The following is a 16,540-nucleotide window of genomic DNA, read 5'->3' as shown; positions in this document are numbered from 1 at the left end:
ATGTTTAATTCTGTTATGAAGGCAATCTGCATTTGACAGATGAAAAAATAAAAAGGGAAAAAATTCAGCTCATGATGCAGCTTGTCTGATGGAAAAGAACATTTGAAGTTTTAAAACTTTACTTAATATTCAGAGCAAGTCATACTAACCTTGGTAATCATGCAATGTGTCATTCACACAGTAGTTTTATATTTATGGCATGTTCTGTGATAATTTCTTATTCATGGCAACACCCTGAAAGTTACAACAGGGAACTTTACCTTCTACTTATCAGTCTTGAAGCTTTTATTATCTTGTGTTGACCCTCAAAATAATGAGAATGCTAATAAAATTGCATTTATTTTTTTAAGATTTTATTTATTTATTTGAGAGAGAGTGAGAGAGAAAGCATGAGAGAGGAGAAGGTCAGAGGGAGAAGCAGGCTCCCCACGGAGCTGGGAGCCCTGGGATCCCGGGACTCTGGGATCATGACCTGAGCTGGAGGCAGTGGCTTAACCAACGGAGCCACCCAGGCACCACTAAAATTGCTTTTAAAACTGTCTGAAAGGAGTAACAACAATGGTATACATTCCTGAAAACAAAGTAAACCAGTGAACTTACCCCAGCACAGCAAAATTTCAATCATTATATGACATCAAAGGCAGACTCAAATCCACTAGAGAGGAGATAATGCAATAAATAAAAATTTGGAGTCAATATTATGGGAAAAAAAGTAACAATTGGTATTGCTCAACAGGGAAACCCATTGCCTTGGCAAATGCTAAGCAACTTGACATTGGATTGTTTGAACAGAGCCAATATTGCCATCAATGTGGGAAGGGGGAAGATATACTCATTGGGTTGGAATTTGGTAGGTTTTCAAAATGCAAAAGCATAGTTTTCTGCGTTTGCTTTTAAATTTCCTCCTACAGTATAAAAATTAAAACTAAAAATGTTCCAGTAATTTGATTTAATAAAGATATTCTAAAATCATTAGGCTTCTTTTGGTAAGATTCTGACCCTGATCATAAGTATGCAAGGCCATGAACCATGAGGCCACAGCCCACTATTTGATCATGGCTCTTGCCTATAACATTGCTGAAGACATGAATCCTGATAAGAGAATGAGTATAATACATACATGGTCAGCTTAATTGAAAACTATTTTCTACATTTATCCTTCTTATTATCTCACCAAGAAAGTTCCAGTCCTGTTTTTAGTCAATTTATTTATAACACAATCCCTCTAAATATACCTGCAACATATATTGCAGGCATGGAGACAAAGGATCCAATTTATTGTTACAATTTTCAAATTGTGTGATCGACCTCTAGTGGTCAGAGTGTAACATTTACTGAGTAGAATCCTCATTTCAATTAGTTTTATTGGGAATTTATTTTGATATTTAAAATCAGGTACTGATATTTTATATTTTACTTTTGCTAGAGTGGTGCTTTTAATATATTGTGCAACACATATAGATATGCATGAATCTAGCTAGTACTTACATAGTTTTATAATTTATAATCTATGTATATCTGCTAAGATATACTTTTATAATCTATGTATATCTACTAAGAAAACAATGTAGCAAAATTCAACAAAATATTTGCCCCTTCCGATGCCTCATGAATAAAGAGAGCACATTTCATGCACTTGAACATTTACCTTTCTGTGCGTGAACTAAATTAAAATCATGAGCCCAGAGACACAGAATTATAGGGTGTGAAGAAATACCACACTGAGTCATCTACTTAATCATCTGATTTCACATGGAGCTGTACCCATATTAGAATAATATTAGGCCAGTATTGCTGCTTGTAGGCCTATGACCTTTGATATGACATTTGTTTTTCTTTTTTATAGATGGAGAATGAATAATGGGGATATTGATCTGACCAGTGATCGGTACAGCATGGTGGGTGGAAACCTTGTGATCAACAATCCTGACAAACAGAAAGATGCTGGAATATATTACTGCTTAGCATCAAATAACTATGGGATGGTCAGAAGCACAGAAGCAACTCTGAGCTTTGGATGTAAGTAACTAACTTTAAAGAGGTCCAGTGTTTCTAAGTGAAGTAAAAATTAAATGTTATCATAAGAATTCAACAGGAAGAAAAAACAATATGAAAAGAAAACAAGAGAAAAGGTCCTTAGATGGAGTGGGTCCTATATGATCAGTGGGCCTTAACTGTATGGAGAAAAAATTTCAAGAGAGCAAAGCATCCTGAGGGGTATTAGGAAATAAACTAAGGCCATGTTCTGAAGGGTCTTGAGTAAGTAGCATCAGTGGAAGTGCTAAGCCATGCATTCTCTCTCTCGCGCTCTTTTTTTTCTTTTATTATAACATTACAGTTGTGATCTCTAGAGCTTGACTCTACCTGACAGAATCTTACTCCGTAGTATGTAATTTACCTTATTGGGAATAAATTAAATTAATCAAATTACTTTAAATTTAAGTTAAAATTTCTCTTTATGAAGGCTGTCATATATATATATATATATATATATTTTATGACAGGGACGCCTGGGTGGCTCAGTTGGTTAAGCCACTGCCTTTGGCTCAGGTCATGATCCCAGTGTCCTGGGATCGAGTCCCACATTGGGCTCTCTGCTCAGTGGGAGCCTACTTCTCTCTCTGCCTTTGTGTGCTTGTGCTCTCTCTCTCTCTCTCTCTCTCTCTCACACACACACACAAATAAATAAATAAAAATCTTAAAATTTTTTTTCAGAAATCTTGTGCTAAACTTAAAGTTAGAAGCAATTCTAGAAGAACATTGTGCATTGAAAGAGGAGTTGGACTAGACGATCTCCCGTATGCAATTTTATAAGTCAGCACATAAATCTTTTGCAAAATGAATTACAGGATGCAATTTAAGAGATGTTTTAAGAGAACCCATGTGGCAGTGATTACCAGGCAAGGAGTGAGCAGTCAGATTCAATTAATGTGGTGACAATGTGAATGTAAATAAATATACACAATCCTTGAAGAAATAATAGATTACATTGCACTGAAGAAAAAAAAAGGTCCTAAGTATTTTTTAAAGGAAAGTTGAATGAAAGAGCAGAAACATTCTGCTCTCTTTAAAAAATGGAATGGGAACAAGTAAAACCAATTTCAAGGTTGGGAGGAAGCAGTGAAATGATGTCTTCACATGCAGAGGTTGTGATGACATTAAGTTATTGCTGTTGAAATGTCAGCCAAGTATTTGGGTATGGGGTGGTGTTCAAGCGAAGCATCAGGATTAGAGATGGAGATCTGAAAACCTCTCTGCAAAAAGGTAACAATTAGAATGATGACTTTTCAGAGATATAAATATATTGAGAGAAGTAAAAATCTGATTCTATAATTTGAGTACTGATCACAGAGAAGAGATAGGAGGTAAGGCAGGGCTGAAGCAGAGTGAGCACCAGTGAAGCAAATGAAGAATCAAATAGTAGAGTATCATGAAACCAAGCAAAAAGTGAATTCTAAATAAACAGACAAGAATAAAGGAAATGAGAGTAAGGAAAACTCAGAATTTGAAAAGGAGAAAAAAATTGGTGACATTCACCCAAAAAAGTCAGATCCTACTTTGCATCCTTATTCTTTCACCACATTCGAGTCATTCCTCAGGAAGAGAAATATACTTTTCAAATGAGTCTGTTCCTCCAAGTCACTCCTCTCTACTTTCTTCTTTGGTAGATTCCTGGTTTTGCCTAATCCCATTGTATTTCCAGATACCCTTACTGAGATTCCTCCTAAACCTGAAGAAAAAGTTGAGGATATTGTAATTTTTAGGGTTGTCAGATGCTTATGCAGGCTGCTACCGATTTCCATCGGGGGCGTTTACCACAGAAGTCCTGAAGTACATGCAAATGCCACCATGGGAAAATAGGGAATTGATTTTCATAGGTTCCACCAAACCAGCTGAGAAGTGTCACATCCAAAAGGGAGTTAGTAGATGAAAGATAAAATTTCATGAAAATCTTTTTCTATTGACTAGAAAGTGAATATTTTCCTTTTGGTCTTCATGTTAGATCTTGACCCTTTCCCACCTGAGGAGCGTCCTGAGGTCAGGGTGAAGGAAGGGAAGGGAATGGTGCTTCTCTGCGATCCTCCGTACCATTTTCCAGGTAAATTTAAGTTCCTCTGTGACTATATGCATTTATTCAATGAATGGCTACATTTTAATTTTCTTAACAATAATGGTACATTTATGATGAAATAAGATTCAAGATTTGCCTAAACCTTGTAACGCACTGCTTTCAAATGGTTAGAGACACTTCCAGGCTCTTTAGTCACTTGGCCCTAATTCCAAAAATCTGTAATCATTTTGGTTTATAAACAACATATATATTAGATTGTGTCCTCATTAACATTCCTCTTATACAGGAGAAAATATGATAGATTTTTTACAAATTATTTTTAGAATAAAACAGTGCCAAGGAGTGATATATAATTAGTCCATCATTTCATTAAAATTATTACACCTACAATATTCTGTGAATTATAAAAATGCTAGAAAAAGATAAAGACATAATATATTATTAATCTATTTAGGAGCATCTAGCTACAAGAATAATCATCCAGTTTAGAAAGGGGTTAAATTAAGTGTGATCTGTAGCAAGGTTCCACTTTTGAATATGTTTCCTGTAATTTGATATGGCTAAAATAAATGCCACTGAAGTGCTAATTAAAAGATAAGCACCTGGGGTGCCTGAGTGGCTCAGCGCCTTAAAGCCTCTGCCTTTAGCTCAGGTCATGGTCCCTGGGTTCTAGAATGGGGCTCTCGGCTCAGCAGGGAGCCTATTTCCTCCTCTCTCTCTGCCTGCCTCTCTGCCTACTTGTGATCTCTGTCTCTCAGATAAATGGATGAAATTTAAAAAAAAAAATAAGCACCTTATATATGTTCATTAATTTTCACTTGTTTTATCAAATATATTCTTGAAATAATATGTAAATACTACTTTTCACAATGAAAAAATAATGTCTTATATTCTTAGGGTTCTAATATTATGTCATAAATTTGACTTTAAAGACCCCATAAAGAACAGGATGTTACAAATCATTTTGTATGGAATATATTGATGATATATAGAGAGGTGAACATATGTAAATGTATAATGCATATCATAAAATATATGCTTATGTATATAATTATATACATACATCTATATGTATTCTATTCCAAATTATATGTATATAAATTCTGGTTGTTTATATATCAAATGTCAGTCATTTTCTCTCCAATAAAACAGAAGGACTATTCAATGTAAGTATAGGAGAAGCATAGAATTCAAAATGTCATGATGTAACAACATTTCAGTGAGAGAATAGTCTTTTTCTTTGAAGAACTGCTAAAACTATGGGGGAAAGATCACCTCATCTCCACAGCATTTCCCACAAATGAAATAAATGATCATAAATAGCCGACGGCCACATTTGACTACATTCAGCACTAGATGTGCTTCATTTCATCGCTCATTCATTCAACAATTTTCTTGCGAGCACTTGTTACCCAATTAAGCACTGTCTGTACCACAAGAATACCTCAGTGAGTGATACACAAGATTCACCTGCCCTCAGAGATTTGCTACCGGCAGAGACAGCCAATATACAAGATACATAGGTAACAGGTATATTATGCTTAGATATTGGTAGGTAAGCACTAGGAAGAAAAACTTGTGCAGGGAAGGGAGAAGAGTCAGTGTTAAAGGGCTGGTTGAACTTTTATCAAGGACAAAGCTGTGAAGGTAACTTTGAATAAAGGCCTGAAGGAAAAGAAGACGCTAACAGCGCAGATGTGTGAGGGGAAGATGTAGCAGGCAGATGCATCAAAGGCATGAAATGCAACTACCAAGGAAGACCAAGGAAGCCAGAGGGGCTGGAATAGAGTGCATAAGACAGAAGGTAATAGGAAATGAAACTGGAGAGTTACAAGAGCCATATCACATAGGACTTTATATTTCGTAGTAATTATACTGGCTTTAACTTTAGTGAGATTTACTTTGGAGGGCTTTGACAAGAAGGAGTCACACGACATTGCTTAAGTTATGGAAAGATGGGTCTGGCTAGTGTTTTAATGAAAGACTTTGGGGAAATTCTAAATCTATAATTCAAAATAGGAGTATAAAAGGAAAAAAGATATAAAGATACTGTGGCTAGCCAACTTTTTTTTTTTTTTTTTAATGCAGTAAGGAAAATGGATCATGAGTTTGGGAATTATCAGACCTAGAGTAAAAATCCCAATTCTACTTACCAATTATAAAATTCTAAGCAAAACATTTAACTGCTCTGAGTTTTATCAATGAAATGGAATTTAGAATATTAATAGGTCATAAAATAATTGAGAGAGAAAGATAAATATAATTGCTTAGCACCATGCTTATATTCACTCAAAATATGGTAGCTTTTGGAACATTTGCACTATTTGTCTTGGTCTACTTCCAACATTTGTTCTACAATAGCCTAGATTAGATTATGCCCTAGCTTGTTCCTGGAAAATAAAATTTTTTGCTTTTGAAGAAGAATTTAATATTTAGAAGACAATGTTTCCTCCCAGATGATCTTAGCTACCGCTGGCTTCTAAATGAATTTCCTGTATTTATCACAATGGATAAACGAAGATTTGTGTCTCAGACAAATGGAAATCTCTACATTGCAAATGTTGAGGCCTCAGACAAAGGCAATTATTCCTGCTTTGTATCCAGTCCTTCTATTACAAAGAGCGTGTTCAGCAAATTTATCCCACTCATTCCACTACCTGAACGTAAGTATCTTGTTTGTTACACAGTGTTTTTGCAGGTTGTCTGCTCATGGAGCCCTTATAGTGAGGAAAAGAAATATCCAGAGGAAAGACTAGCTAGCTCTTCAGTCAGGGCAAACAGAAGACATCCACTTTGAAAGTCTTGGTCATTCCTTACTTTTTCTGATAGAGATTTACATGATAAAAGCACCCAAGTTGGTTGAGTTTGGACTGGTTTCTTCTAGTTCAGAGAATACATAGGGTTCTGATTTATTAGCCAAATATCCATATATTAATTACAGGGGGAATCACTGGCCTCTGCTTTTTTCCATATCCAAAGTAACTTCATGAAAGAACAAATGATTAGATCAATAGAAACCATAGTGATTACAGAATTGGGGAAACACATGCAGTTGTATTCTTTTGATATTTTTAAAGAACTATTTAGATAAAGCAAATAAGTATATAAATTGCCTTTCTACTATGAGTAAGTAGCATAGGTACCATATTTGTTTTGTATTTCATAATATTCTTTTATTTATGCATTTATGTAGATGTTTTATTTCATTATATTTATTTTTTATTATTATCTTTTTTTTATTACGTTGTTAACTAACATATAGTACATCATATCTGATGGCCACTGGCGGGCCTGAATGGCTTCCAAGATTCCAATTGAACTACTTTCCTTTTTAAATGCATTCTCTTCCTAAGAGAATCAGATTTCAATATATTTGCTTACTTCACATTGTTTTTATCACAGTCCTGCTGTTACCACTCATATCAGTGGTTTCAGGCTTACTGAAGAAATACTGGGCTTTGTTGTTCACAGAGTTAGGTTTGGTTCCTGCCTCCACTCTAAGTAGGTGATTACAGTGGGGAAAATATCATCATACCACTGTGATTCCATTTTTACTACTCTCCTCGATTATGGTCATGTGGTTGGAATTCAATAAATATTTTTTGACTTCCGGCTCTTTTGTCTCTCCACAACCTTGGGAGATGCTCTCATCCACTACTTTATAGAATTACAAGGAGTCATCATGTAAAACTTCCTCAAGTTTCTTTCCTACTGTACCCGAGAAATTCATCTCTCTATTTATTTTTTACTATTTTCTGTGTGAAGGAAGAGTTTCTCCTCGTATTCTAGCTAATTCCTCTAGTTGCACTGGTTCATTTAACATTTGATTGATTTATGGACTTCCCTATATCATTTATTTTCTGCTTTTTTCTGACTCTTTAAACCCTCCTCCATAACTTTCCCTCTGTGTATTCTTTTGTATTCAATACAAACAATCTTGATGACTTCTTATTTGCTAAATCCAAAGAACAATTTTCAGTTCTGATTCTCTATAAACTTTGACCCTGTTGATCTCTTCCTCTCTTGAACTCTTCTTTCTTTTCCTAATTTTCCCAACTCCTACCATTCCCTTATCTCCCACCCGCCTCAGGATCCTTCCCCACTTCCTCCTCCTTCTTATATTTCTCTCTAATCCTTTTCCAGATATTCTCACCAACTTAAACCTTTTCAACAGTACCCCTGTGGAGATGACTCCACATTCTTATCTCCAAAACTTTTCTCTTTAAGACTGAATTCTATCTACCTCGGGGACGTGTCATACAGAAGGTTCTCAGGATGTTAAGCTCAAGATGTTCCAGACACATCTGTCATCTCTAAAACTTCTGGTGTTCTTTGTCTCATTTGGTGATACTGTCATGTTTCTAACTCAGGATAGCATTTTTAATCATATACTCTCTTCTCCTCATCCTCCAGACAGCTAATTCAGTGGTCCCCAGTTAGTATTTAAGCATTTGGGAAATTTGCAGAAATTTGGAACCCAGAAACACTGATTCAGCCGGTCTGTAATGTGACTCAGGAATTTGTAGGTTCAGCAACCATCCCAGGTGATTCTGATGAATAGGATCTTTGATCTACCCCTCAAGAAAACATTGACCCAATGGAGAGTCTTGCTGATTCTGCCTCTCAAATTCAACTTGGATCGGTTCTTTCCTTTTTGTTCCCACTGCTCAAAACCCCCACCTGCTTTGCAAGAAGTAATGACCTAGCTTCCCTTAGACTTTCTTCTGTATTTCTCTTCTCCATGCCCCATTCTCTGAAACTTCTGACAAGTCTTTCTACTTAAACCAAAGGTGATATTCATATTACTTCTCTTACCAAAACCCACCAGTGGTTACTCACTGAGAAAATCAGCCTCAAAATGTTTGATGTCATAGTTTCAAGCCTTCTAGATAATAGGTTCAAATCATCTTCAACTACATATACTTTGACATCACTTAAATTCCTAGACCTAAAAAAAAAAAAAAAAAAAAAAAAAAATCCCCTTCATGCTTCTGGAGCTTTGTCATAATATACTGTTTCCTCAGCCTGAGCTGGTCTGGTGAAGTCACATGCCCTTTTTGCCTGAAATTCCCATAGCCCCTGCATATTCAGTAGTCTTTCTTAGCTGCCACTCTTTAAGACTATTTATTTTCATTTTGGCTTGTATTTTAGGACATAGTGTATCTATTTGTCTCTTAGGTATCATACAGTCTAAAGTACCTATTCACGCTGTAATCTTCATGTATTTCACCTTTCTGTGCCTGTTTTTCCCCTATAAGATTAAGGGAGAAATAGACCTTGCAGCAGAGATGTGCTCAATGAACTCAATAAAGGAACTATATCGATGAGCCCAGTCTCTGAATAAGCATTCTTCTTTCCCTTTCTCCTCCCCTCTTTTCAACTCATTTCCCTTTTGCATGTGCCTCCACGTGCACATCTTTCTTCTATTCTCCTTCTTTTCCTGCCTGTCCTCTTTCTTTTCCTCTCTTCTCTCTTCCTTCGTTTCTTCACCCTCATTTGCTTTCTTGTTTCTCTTCTGAGTCCCATGTAGCACCTGGCACAATGTTTTACACATGTTTGATGCTCTCTAGAGACATCTTGGATTTTTTTGGTGTACTGAGTCAGATTAGTTACAGAACTGTCAGAATGAGCCAATATGATTGGAAATGCTTGATGAAATTTATGCTATATACATACTGTGCATAAACACATCTGTGTATTGTGTTATGATCAGGTATTTTCCAGTGCTTATACAGAGAAATGCTTTGCATATTGAAGTAATTCTATAAAAGTCACATTATTTTTAAAAAACTCTATTTATTGTGCCTAATCATTAATGGATGGTTGTATTTTTCTTAATATTAGGAACAACAAAACCATATCCTGCTGATATCGTAGTTCAGTTCAAGGACATATATGCACTGATGGGCCAAAATGTGACATTAGAGTGTTTTGCACTTGGCAAGTAAGTATTCTTATACTTTTTATTAGTATATGTAGAAATATATTAATTTTTGTACCATTTTAGGAAATAAATGATGTAATTGTTTAGGCATATACTAACAAAGTAATTGACTTTGAAATGTGGACACTTAGCTTTTGTTATTTCCTATTTCAAGTCCTGTTCCTGATATCCGTTGGCGGAAGGTCCTAGAACCAATGCCAAGTACTGCTGAGATCAGCACCTCTGGGGCTGTCCTCAAGATCTTCAACATCCAGCTGGAAGATGAAGGCACATATGAATGTGAGGCTGAGAACAACAGAGGAAAGGATAAACACCAGGCAAGAATTTATGTTCAAGGTAGACATGTTGTTTCCATTTTTATACATTGCATCAATATCTTACTTGTAGCCATTTCCATACTTGAAAGGTGAGTATATAATGAATAATAGTTTAAAAACAGTGATGTATAGTACATTATACAAAAAAAAATCTATCTTATGTCTAATTAAGTCTCAAATATGGCTTATACTATTACCATCATACTAGCATCAATGGATTCTTGGAGTGTCCTTGATAATTTTCAGAAAATACAATTAATGTAACTTGCATATTCCCTTCATTCTTCTTTTTTTTTTTCCAATACCTTTTTATCTGTAGAAGAAACTATGCATTATGAGTTGGTCCAAGCCACTGGCTTGCAAACTTGTATATGTTTCAAGATCACCTGGAGGACTTGTTAAAACACAGATGGTTGGTTCCCAGAGTTTCTGAGTTACAAGTTCAATTTGGGGTCGAAGATTTTTATTTCTAATAAGGTCCTAGGAGATACTAATGCTACCAGACCAGGATCCACAGTCTGAGAACCACCACTCTAAGGAAACTTTTTTTTTTTTTTTGGACACAATTTTCTTAACACAAGTATTTGGCTCAGACATGTTGAAATAAACTTATATTTAGGAGAGTGGAATGTTGTTTTTCAGGGCATACTTGAAACCTTTCAGACTGAAATAATTTTTATAATGTTCCACAATATAAAACGTGTAGATCACAATTGAGTAAATGTCCAAGGTTTCAATGAGACCATTCATTTAAAGGCTAAGCCTACAATGAGTGTCGACTTAGAGGCACACACTATGACTGGAGCAAGGAGAAACAGATAAGAGAAACATTGTTTCTGTCCTTGAGGTATTCATACTGTATTCATACTCTACCCAAAACCTCCAAATTTATATAAGCATACACAAGAAATGAGATACACTTTCACACACATGCATATGCACACAAAAGAAACATACATAGTAATAAAGAAAATTGGGAATGTACTATGGAAATTTACACAGGATATCGACACGTGGTGAGGGATACCTTAGCCATACTGAGAAGATGGATGATAGGAAAAATGGGAGGTGATGCCTAGCCAAACTGGAATACCAGAATGAGGAGCCAGGTTATGGCCGCCGCCCGGGCCTCTGTCTACACAGGCAGGAAATAAGTGCCTCCAGTGGTCTACAAGATGCAACCTCACCACCATCATTTCATAGTATCCAGCAGGATTAGGCTCATCTCGCCTTTTCCCTGTTTGTTTCTTTTGGCCTAGAAAGCCACGGCCTCTGGGCCTCCCTCCTTGCCTGGACTTTAACACCCACACAGCTCTGCATGTGTCCTGCTCTGTCTCCATCTCTTCCCCATCCCCAATTTCTGAAACCTTTGCACCGTGCTTTCGACAACACACAGTCTGCATTGTCACAATCCCCTATATTCTTCACTTCTACATAACTTCTACTCTTCTACATGGTTCTCCCTTAGAGACACTGATTCCTCTCAAGTAGTCATTAATTTATCTTCCACAGCTCTCATCCCCTTTGGCTTATAATATAACTGCTTTTCTTGTTCCTCATGCCATTTCTAGGCTATCTACCTTCTTTCCTTTAAATATCCGGTGAAAAATCTATCTGGACCACCCCCCCCCCTTGTTTCTTTAAAGTTTTTACTCTTGGCAGGTCTTACAAACTAAAACATTACTCTTGACATTCTTTGTGACATCAGAATCAAGTTAGACTATGATTATTTTTTTTTTTTTTGGTAGTTTTGCCTCTCAGTTCCATTGAACTCCTCTTCTCTAATGATCTTGATACCTCAGTCTACCTCAGCAGCCCACTCCCACCACCACACTTTAGACCTCATTGTTCCCAAAAAGTATAATCCCTTTAGAATCTCAATCTCACATATTTCTTCACTAACCTCTACCTCTTCTTTTTCTAGTTCAGTTTCTCTAATACCCTGAGACTACCAGGAACTAAAATCAATTAATCTATCAAAGGTTTAACTTTCCTTCACGTCCCCTGACCCCTACTTGTCTCTTCTCTAAATCTGATCAGTCATTACTATTCCCCTGCATACCATCCTAGTGCACTCACCAGCCTCTACTTTGTCTTACTACCTTTATAAAAAGCTAACCCTGGAAAAACCTAGCTCTCTGCCTAGCAGTGCCTGAACCCAGGAACTTGAGTATGACTTGAGATAAACACTAGTACACTGATTAGTTCATTTTAAATTAATGATCATTAGCTTCAAGTGGGTCTTTAGTGTTGCCCAAGAATTATACTACAATTCCCAAGGTCCACTTAGGTCCACTTATCCCACTCTTTTGGATGATCTTCTCATGCTTTCACAATTTCCTTTCAACCCGTAATACCTCCACCTCCAATCTTATGCTCAACTGATAACATAGCTTCTTCTTTCACAGAGAAAATGAAAGTTCAAATTAGAACTTCCACAAGCTCCTACCCCACATCTACCCAATGTTGGCATCTTTAACCCTGTCTCTTGTTGCTATGGATTCAGCTGCTGTCTGAGGTCAACACTGCTTGATTATATCACTCTGCTTGATTATACCCTCCCACTTACTGTTGTTCCAGCGATTCCCTCTCCTGACAGCAAAAGCAATCTTTTTTCTTCACTGGATCATTTCCATCAGTGTACAGTGGCCCTTGTTCTTCCTTCTTAACTCTGCCTGCTACTCCGTTTCCCTTCTTTTTATTTCCCCAAAAGGTAATAGAAATATTGACAGATTTAACCTATACTTTCTAGAAGTGTTGTTTTCCATGTTTCTTCTTTTTTAAAAGCACTCATTTAATTTTCATCCCTACTTCTCTGCTGGAATCTTTCTTCCCATGACCCCCAATAACATCATGATCCTGAAGTGGATGGCACTTCTCAGCTGTATCTTACTTGATCCAACAGCAGCAGTCACCACCATGGACCATGCACTCCTCCACCATTCCCCTTCTGTGCTTGGTATCTGGAACCTACACTTTGCTAATGTCCTTGTATACTGCTTGCATTTTCCTCCTCACTCCATGCCCTCCAAACATGGGAGCAATCAGGGTTTGTCTCTGAAAGTCTTCTTGATTTAATTCACAACTTTTAGGATTTCATCCATCATCCAGGCTTTAATTAGGCTCTACACCCTAAAAATTCTGACCCAGGCACCTCCTCTGAACTCCAGACTTGTGCATTAAGTACACCAATAGAATTCACTTGGTACATATAGAATATGCATGGATGGCCTCCTTACGTGAGGAAAATTCTGGTTAGACTCTTACATTTGTTAGATAAAGCTGTCACTCTACCAGGTTCCTAGAGCTTACAAATCTGTTTTTATTCATACATCTTAAGAAAACTGCATTCCAGGTTCTTAACAGAGTTCCAAACTATCTAATATCTAATTCCTTAGAAGAAACAAGGTGACAGAGCAGATATTTATAAGGGAATATTATTAAGGGAGCTATTATTTCTCCTTTACTAATTAAGGGCACTTACTTTTTCTCTTTTGGTCTAATCAAACTCCCAGAAGTTTACATAATTAAATCATAGATAGAATGTATCAAATGGATTCAATTATTTAGTCTTCTCATTGTATTTTTCAATGTGATATTTTGTGTTACCTGAGGCCAAGGCTGGGAAGGTGCTCATATTCCTGTTTTATTGCCAAGATTGTGTACATAATAAAACCTCTATCAATTAACATAGTATTCATATCAATATTTAATTTTTATAACTATCTACTTTTAAAAAATGTAATGAAAACTGAAAATATACTATATCAGATTATAGTACTATGAGTATATATATACATATAATGTTGATGGGTTTCAGTGAGATCATAGAAACGTTTTATGTTCTTTTTATTTATATGCACTACTTTCTATGTTATATATGTTATTTTGTCATAAAATGTATACATCAAAGTTTTCTTTTTCAAAGAAAATAAAATACTCCCTCTACTCAGGATTCTCTCCTCCTACCTCCTTCTTTATTTTATGTTAATTTGCTTGCCTGCATTTATTTAAAGAATTTAACTTAAATAACTTAAATGCTCAAAAAGATTATCACATTGTTCATTTGCCTGCTCTCCAGAAATATATTTTCTTTTGGGAAATACCTAGTATTTTTCTTTAGGTACCAGAAAATCAGATCATCGATTTCACTCAAGCAATAAATTTCAGCAATTATACTACTGTATGTAGTTTCTAATATTGAAAGAATACTTAAGTGATTAAGTCATTTTTCTAATCCTACAGTAAGATGTGACAGTGGCTGCTAGATGAGAGTTCTATCAAAAAAAGGATACCTGAGGGAATGGAAAAAACATGTTATTCTTTATTCAAAGGGGAAGACATAGTGTCATAGTCAATGAAGACATAATTCTTCAAAACCTTAATTGTCATTTTGAAAGATTTAAGTTATAAGAAAAAGATCAGGTTTTTTTGTTATTCATGAATTAACTTTCTAACAAACATGGTTCACAAAGAAAAAAATTATGAATTGAGTTATAGTTACTTCATGTTATAACAGTGTAGGATAAAGTTTACCTGCAGACCTAGGCTCTAATACTGATTTTATGGTGTATTTGATATCTGATGTATTCTCCAGAATGTCGGCTAAATGTAATATTTGTATTCTTGAGATTATTTTGAGTGTTGAGATTTTCATTTGACATTTACAATATTCTTTACTTTTCAGCATTTCCTGAGTGGGTAGAACATATCAATGACACAGAGGTGGATATAGGCAGTGATCTCTACTGGCCTTGTGTGGCCACAGGGAAGCCCATACCTACGATCCGATGGCTGAAAAATGGATATGCGGTATGTATGTTCGGCTGTTGTGCAGTTCTTAAATCCATGTTCAGGCAACATTTCCAGGGGTCCTGGGATAAATTCAACAGAGTAAGGGTACCTGGTCCCTGATATTTAAAAAAAAAAAAAAAAATCTCTGAAGAAGGCAAACAAAAAAGTGAGCATTAAACTATCTTCAGCTTAATCAACTTTCTGCAATCTTATGTCTACCTTCTCTCTCTCTTTCTCTCTCCTTATTTTCCCCTTTGTTCCACATTTTACCCTTCTTCCTACTCATCCATCTCTACTACCTGATATTGTCCTCTTTTTTTGGCCACTGTTTCCCTGACCCCACAGAAACAGAGGTAAGAGGGAAGGTTCTACCTTTAGCCCTGGGGACAAGTGGCAGCAGTGGGGCCTTTCTCTACCTTCTCTCTGTAATCTCTCAGCTGGGCCAGGAGGGAAACAGTGGACTCTCAACTCAGTAGGATGACTAGAACAAGAGCCACTGGGCATGGTAAGTGGGTTTTACTTTCCCATGCCGTGAAAAGCCTACTGTCTTTGACTTAGTTAACAGCGGGGGCCAAATAATGTATCAAATTAAAAGTCAAATGAGGCCAAACCTAAATAAAACGTTTATATTAAAGTTTATCAAGGAAATGTATTTTACTTTGTGTTCTTTTCAGTATCATAAAGGGGAATTGAGACTGTATGATGTGACTTTTGAAAATGCTGGCATGTACCAGTGCATAGCTGAAAACACACATGGAGCCATTTATGCAAACGCGGAGCTGAAGATCTTGGGTCAGTATCCTTCCTAGTTTCTGTTAACTTCCACAAGGAAAGCAACACCTTCAACCATGATCCCAGGGTTTCTGAAGATCATATTTGATTATTTCTTGAATTACTAAAGTTAAAAACTTTCGAAATGGGGTTTGGGACAGGATGACATTACTGTTTTATATATATATTTTTCTTTCATTAGAGAACAGCAAACAAATTAGAGGCAACATGGAGTGTGATAGTCTCAAAAAAATTTTAAGCAAACTTTACACATGCTAGTTTTTACAAGTCTTGTTTCTCCTATGTCTGAGCTCTTAAATACTGCTTGAAAATCACATTGCCATGATTGATGCTTCCACAATGCGTATGACCCAGGCTCAGATGGGTCTTGAACACTTGCTAGTTTTCGTATTCTTTGGATCTCATGACCTGAAATTGCTATTTAAAATCTTTAATTTTAATTTAGTTTTCCTCAAGCTTTCTACTCCAACCTGACTCCCACTTTGGTATTGCTTTCTTACTCCTCCATGAAAATTGAAACCCTTTGAAATAAAATACTTCAATTTCCCACCCCTCATTACAAAGTATCTGAATCTTTACTACACTCATCCTTTCATATTCTCCATCCAGAGGAATAAGCAT

General features: G+C 36.2%; 1 protein-coding gene across 3 annotated transcripts in view; it reads left to right on the top strand.

The window, feature by feature from the left end:
• The window catches only part of CNTN1 (contactin 1), a 354,959-nt gene that overhangs the window by 206,086 nt on the left and 132,333 nt on the right, over positions 1 to 16,540 (top strand). For all 3 annotated transcript variants that reach the window (XM_059185639.1, XM_059185640.1, XM_059185641.1), the window contains 7 exons: positions 1,847 to 2,019; positions 4,004 to 4,099; positions 6,529 to 6,735; positions 9,917 to 10,016; positions 10,171 to 10,352; positions 15,021 to 15,145; positions 15,802 to 15,919. In XM_059185639.1, coding sequence (XP_059041622.1) covers positions 1,847 to 2,019; positions 4,004 to 4,099; positions 6,529 to 6,735; positions 9,917 to 10,016; positions 10,171 to 10,352; positions 15,021 to 15,145; positions 15,802 to 15,919 — 1,001 coding nt within the window. The remainder of the gene's footprint in view (positions 1 to 1,846; positions 2,020 to 4,003; positions 4,100 to 6,528; positions 6,736 to 9,916; positions 10,017 to 10,170; positions 10,353 to 15,020; positions 15,146 to 15,801; positions 15,920 to 16,540) is intronic.

This window comes from Mustela lutreola, chromosome 8, assembly GCF_030435805.1.
Source record: "Mustela lutreola isolate mMusLut2 chromosome 8, mMusLut2.pri, whole genome shotgun sequence".
In the NCBI taxonomy this organism is placed as follows: domain Eukaryota; kingdom Metazoa; phylum Chordata; class Mammalia; order Carnivora; family Mustelidae; genus Mustela; species Mustela lutreola.
This window is presented reverse-complemented; position numbering and strand designations above follow the sequence as displayed.